Source organism: Candida margitis (genome assembly GCF_024628925.1).
Source record: "Candida margitis strain CBS 14175 chromosome Unknown scaffold129, whole genome shotgun sequence".
Classification (NCBI taxonomy): Eukaryota; Fungi; Ascomycota; class Pichiomycetes; order Serinales; family Debaryomycetaceae; genus Lodderomyces; species Lodderomyces margitis.
Window position 1 is genome coordinate 1 of NW_026261917.1, and position 6,041 is coordinate 6,041.

At 38.5% G+C, this 6,041-nt stretch overlaps 3 protein-coding genes across 3 annotated transcripts, besides 1 other annotated feature; 1 reads left to right on the forward strand and 2 right to left on the reverse strand. All coding sequences in view use genetic code 12, as the record gives it.

Moving 5' to 3' along the window:
• Positions 1-49: a sequence feature (Short protein (CANMA_005370, KAI5950304.1) was converted to a misc_feature.).
• Positions 50-736: 687 nt separating this feature from the next.
• Positions 737-1,674, reverse strand: CANMA_005371 (uncharacterized protein; the record flags this gene model as incomplete). The annotated part of the gene is made up of 2 exons (XM_051817744.1): positions 737-1,547; positions 1,661-1,674. 2 exons carry the CDS (start codon positions 1,672-1,674, stop codon positions 737-739), a joined length of 825 nt encoding a protein of 274 aa, XP_051669037.1.
• Positions 1,675-2,027: 353 nt separating this feature from the next.
• On the forward strand, positions 2,028-3,728 carry CANMA_005372 (APA2; the record flags this gene model as incomplete). Its single annotated transcript, XM_051817745.1, has 3 exons — positions 2,028-2,841; positions 3,310-3,418; positions 3,473-3,728. 3 exons carry the CDS (start codon positions 2,028-2,030, stop codon positions 3,726-3,728), a joined length of 1,179 nt encoding a protein of 392 aa, XP_051669038.1.
• A 353-nt stretch (positions 3,729-4,081) lies between these two features.
• Positions 4,082-4,807, reverse strand: CANMA_005373 (uncharacterized protein; the record flags this gene model as incomplete). The annotated part of the gene is made up of 1 exon (XM_051817746.1): positions 4,082-4,807. The coding sequence occupies one exon, from the start codon at positions 4,805-4,807 to the stop codon at positions 4,082-4,084; it is 726 nt and encodes a 241-aa protein (XP_051669039.1).
• Positions 4,808-6,041: the final 1,234 nt, after the last annotated feature.

Below are 6,041 nucleotides of genomic sequence, written 5' to 3' on the forward strand. Positions count from 1 at the left end.
GCGTACCATACTCCAGTGTCGCGGTGTCGATAGTTTCGTCATTCAGCATAAGTGATTTTACTACACGACATACTTTTGGGTAAATGAAAAAAACCTCTTTAAAAATTAAGTTGTAAGAAATTTATTTGAATACTTCAACCGAACAATAAGAAGCTTTTGGGCATACATACGTTCAGGAGGGGCTTCAAAAGGTCAATATTTTTGAATATTTTCTTCCAATAAAAGGAAAATGATTGGCGGTTGCAAAATAGTATCTCTTTCCACTTGACTCTTCTCACCTTCGCGATAAAAATAGTTTAGAGTACACTTGCCAAATCATATACAAATAGAGTGCCATCATCTGTGATATTTATGAGTAATGGCTACAAAGAATGTATAAAATTATTAATAGGTATGTACTATAAAAATAAACCCTTAAAAAGTCGAAATTGACCTTGAAAGATATATATAACCGAAAATAGCTGAAAATCTCTAAATCCAAACAGAAGAAATACCAATGCTTGGATAAGAGGAACCAAAAAGATCAAAAAGAAAGAATTTGCAATAGAGCAAACACTGATCGCAAAAAAACCAACAAGCCAATGTAGTAAAAAAAATCGACCAGCAAAAGTCATAAAAATAAAAGAATTCAAAACACAAATGGCAAAACAAATAGTAACATCTAAAAGCTTCTAGGAAAACCTTCACCTAATAAACTCTTATATCACTCTTGTTCTCTATCCTTAATCATCATATCCTAAAAGAAACCAAAGATAACTAAGCACATAATGATATTTGTAACCGACGACACTTTGACAACTGAACCAGATCCTTTGAGTGTAGACGCAGACGTATGTGAAGATACTCTGGTTGCTGATGCAGTCGATGCCCCGTTGATCAAAGCCGAAGCGTCTCCAGAGGAAACAGAACCTGCACCAGAACCTGCACCAGTGTTGGAACCAGAACCGAGAACAATTACAGTGCTAAAACCGGACCCTGGGCCGATGTTAGAACCAAAGCCAGGACCAGAACTTGTGGTCTCATGTGGGAAGGTACTGAAGATACTTGATCCTGAAGCGATACCAGAATCAGTCTCAACTGATCCGTTTGAGTTGGTAGTAGTCCAAGTAGTAGTGTACTCAGTTTGAACTGGTGGTAGGAATGTGGTGATGGTAATGTAAGTTGTTTCTGTTTTGGAAATAATACCAGATATAGTCACCACTGATCCATCGGTGCTGGTAGTAGTCCATGTGGTAGTGTGCTCGATGGGATCATATTCAATAAGTGTAGCTGTTTCACCTGGTGTGGCAGTGATAGTAGTGTACGAAGTTGACTTTCCATCATATGTTGTAGTTATAGTTGTTGTTGGAATTGGAACTTCGACAACAATTGTTTCTGTACTTCCAGGCGTTGTATAATATGGCAAAGTAGTGACGGCAGTCGTGGATCCATAATACGTTGTTGTAGTCACTGTGACCACCTTACCATCATTTGATCCAGCTTCAGTATTGTCATATATTCCCCATGTGTAAGGAAAGCTAGCTTTCTTGGCATCTTTTATATCTGCACTTGTACTCGTTGGTATATTGAATATCAACAGAAGATCCTTCCTGGAGATCTACCAAGATATCAATGAATGGTCTGTAGCCTTGTGGTACATTTGAGTAAGTTACAGTTAAACCTGTCAGATAGCATTGTACAGTGTTTTTACTTTTGTTTTATACTAGTGCGTCAAAATTATCCATACCAATTCGCCCTAAATTTTTCGTATTAGCGCGCACACTAAACTACACAGAAAATCATTGTAGTCAGACTGTATCGCGCTGGTATGAAAATTATAGGTCGGATTGGTATGAAAAATTAACGCGCATTGGTATGAAAAATTCAGTCATTTTAGCATGAAAAATAAATGTCGCGTTGGTATGAATTATTATGTCGCACTAGTATGAATAAAAAATAAAAAGACTGTATTTTCTTTTCGGTCCCATTTTCATCCAACAAAAACAAATACCGAAAGTTAAACTCGCTTTAGTTGCAACAAAACAATAATGTCCGACTACAACTTGCCTAATGACTTCTACGCCACATTGAGTGAAAAGTACCAACAAGCTTTGAAATCTCAGGACATTTTGTTCAACGGAGATGCCGTAGTGAACGAAATTGAGCTGTTTCTAGTCGGTGAGAAGACGGCAAATACCCAGTTGACGATGTTGACCTCCTTGATGCATAGACCGGAAAAGGGTGATCAAAATTCAAACCCTTTTGAAAAACCTGAACCAGAACTCACAATTGTCGATAAGTATGGACCGGAACACCAGTTTAGACTAGTATTCAACAAGTTTCCCGTCATTTCCAAGCATTTCTTATTGGTGACACGAGCCTTCAAACACCAAAACACTCCGCTCTCCGAGACCGAACTTTTTGCAACGTACAGCATTTTGCTGGAGCTAGGTAAGCAGAGTCCAGTTGAAGAGGATTGGTTTGCTTTTTACAACTGTGGTCCCGAAAGTGGTGCTTCCCAGCCACACAAACATGTACAGTTCATGACAGCACCACCAAGGGACAAATTCGAATCTTATGCTAAAATACTAGCAGAGAACCTGGCTGTTCCTGCAGATGCTCAGAAGCCATTGCAAGACAAGAATATTCCCTTTGCTCATTATCTAATTCGCTTGCGCGAAAAAGACATTGACGAAGAAGCTTTAGCAACTTCGTTTGTTTCGCTTTTGCAACACTCAATGAATGTACTTCGGGAAAACAATCAGCACCACATTTCGTTCAATTTTATCATGACTACTAAATACATGCTCATGGTGCCTCGATCAAGCGCTAAATTTGAAGACAAAATAGGAATCAATGCATGTGGAGTATATGGCCTTATCTTGTGTAAGAATCAAGAGTTGTTTGATGAGGTGAAGGATTTCGGCCCTTTAAAAATGGTGGAACAAGTGTGCTTGCCCAACGCAACCGACCTTCACATAGACGAGTATAGCTATTGAATAGATGATAGATGATATTTCTAGATTTGAATTAAAGACCGCCGCTGTAGTGCTAATGTAGCCATCTCTAACTAAAAAACTTCAGAACCACTATTGTGTGTACTTGTAACATATTTCCATATTTGGAAGTCTACAATGACTAGCCAATTACAGTTGATTGAAAATGATTACATTCACCCAGAGAGAGGAAGCAAAAGAGAAAAAAAAAAAAAATAAAACACAGGCTTACATTGGAAGGAGCTGAACGCTAATCAACCAAAGCTATAGCAAGAGATACATATATATATATATATCTATATATTTACGTGAACAATGCTGTCCATGACTTCAGTCGTTAAGGCTGCCAACTTTATATTGTCAAGACCTACTTTGTCCAAAATTGTCACCCCAATTGCAAACAAATTTACTGCCTATGCTGGTTACAGAGAGATGGGTTTAAAGTATGTAATCAAGTACAAATGACACTTTCAGTCAGGAATACTAACTAGAAATAGGTTTAATGATTTACTTATGGAAGAGACTCCTATCATGCAAAAGGCCATCAAGAGATTACCCCCTGCATTGAGTTACTCGAGAAACTTTAGAATTCTCACTGCCCACCAATTATCATTGACCCACCAATTACTTCCACCAGGAAAAGCTCTCAAGCCAGAAGAAGACGATCACTACTTAATCCTATATATTTTGGAAGCAGAGAAGGAGGCCTTTGAAAAAGCCGAATTAGATAACATCGAAGTTAAGAGTTCTTAGGTTAATAGGTGGAGATGAATGTACAATTTCAGCATCCCATGAACCGGCGTGCTGAGTTCAAGCGTTAACATACAAAATTGTAGTTGCTTTCATTTCACTCTTTAGGCGTTGGTTATACGTGTGTTGTTCATGTGTTAACTGTTGCACTCTTTCTGTATAGCTCAAGATGTCTTTGCACGCTTGTTTGGTACGCATGCGACAACATCAACTAGTGACGACCATGAACGGTATCTCGAAGTGGGATTTAGTACCCATCTATGTTTTTTAAATGAGTCTTCTATAAAATATCTATAAAATGTTTCTATTGTTCTTTGTTTGTGGTATAATCAAAGTTGAAACACGAATTCAGTGCTCTACATTCCAAGTCTAAAGTTTCTCAATTGCTCCAAGACCAAGAAAGTAACAATTGTGTGTGGGCCTAACCTGATGAACGCTGGAAGCCAACCTCTAAACATAAATCCAACTCCTTCATGTTTAATAGCATTTTGAAGTATAGTCCATGCGCCTTGACCGCTGCCCTTGCTGTTCATGATTCTCGTTTTCACAACGTCTGCGGGGGAGCAAACAGTAGTTGCAACCAATCCAGCAATCAAGGACGCACTAAAATGAGTAGATTTCTTTGCTGGATCCATATGTACTTGATCAATCAAAAGACCTTTTGCAATATCGTAGGTCACAACTTGCGAAGCTGTCATTAACACCCCTCTAACCAAGTTTGGAGATATACCTCTGAATAACGACTTAAGCCCTTCACTCTTGTATACTCTGTACAAGCCATCAAATGCATTCTTGTAATTTCGTCTTTGCTGAATTGGCAAAGTTGAATCGTTTTGCATTCTAATGTTGACAACATCAGCCGGGTTTCCCACAAGACCCCCCATTGCCCCCGAAATCATAGACATGGGTAATAATACAAGAGTGCCGGGGTGTTGATTATGGCTGTGCTTAATATAGTAATCTTTGAGTGCTTCGTAGATTCCAAATCGGGTTGTCGAATAAGTTGCTTGTCTCAAAAGAGACGCCGTCAAACCCGAATAGATTTTGAAAAACCCCTCTTGTGATATTATCCGATACAACATGGAAACTAGAGACTGACCGGGGGTGGATGCAGTTTGTAATCGTACTTTTGCGAGATCCAAAGGATGGGTTACTAAGCATGCGGCCATGCTTGAGAAACCTCCATACCAAAACCTTTGTAAAGTTAGTAATGAATTAAATTTAATCAATTCGTACAAGAAACATACGGATATTGGACTTTGGCTGGTTTCAGGCTCATATATATGTGTGATTATAAGAAACTAGTTATAATTGGACAGAGAAGCGAAGGTTTGATGAAACACAAAGTACAAACATAAAAAAAAAATTTTTGCAATCTTTGCATCAGAGACCTATTTGCTGCTACCACATTCTTCGCAATGTTGATACTAGGTTTCTATGATTCAACTCAATCTTCTATAATATGATGCCGTAAGAGTGCTTCAATATTTTGAGTTAGAATCCTCAAAAGCGGAAGTAAGATAGAGCCACAAGAGCATCATAACTTGTTTAGAAAATGTCATAACTCAGGGGTCTGATTGATTTTGAGAATGGCAAGGAACTCTAGTAATTCAAACAAGTGAATATAATGTCATGCAAGAGAGTCCTTGATTATTTTTGATTAAATAACTTCACTTATGCTGAATGATATGTATCTCTGATGTTCTTCAGTAAAATAATTCTCGTAATATCATTGCAAAAACTTAGACAAACCCCCTCCAATTATAATTTACCTCTTAGGAGAAAATAAAAATTACGGACTACACCCCTACAACACCTTTTCCCAAACTCACAACCGAAGTTTAGAGCTCAACTTACAGCTTTAAAGTAAGAAGGCACATGCAGGTGCCAATTTTGGGGTCAAAGTCCAACTGAAAAATTTTGACATGTCCCGGCTCTCCAGGCGGCGTCCAAAAAATTATGGATTTTTGTAGGGGAGGGAAGGACTGGAGGACTGGAGGACATTAGCAATGTAGGACAGTAGCATCGTGTATATGCTGTAAGACGAGGGCGTTGCTGCAAAAAAAGAGTGTCTACCAATAGCCAGTATTTTTTCTTAAGGCGAAAAATTACAGACACAGTCAGTTGTGTTGCATAATACATTAAAGCCAGGTGAAGGGAAGTGCAACAACTACAAACTGAATAGAGACACCAGACTAGTGATATATCTCTCTATCACACTCAGCTGAGTCTATCTGGTAAACGCTTCAATCATTACTATTTTGTCTCATTGTCTTGCTATGGCAATTTGCATCCATTCGAACTGTCGTGTGGTAG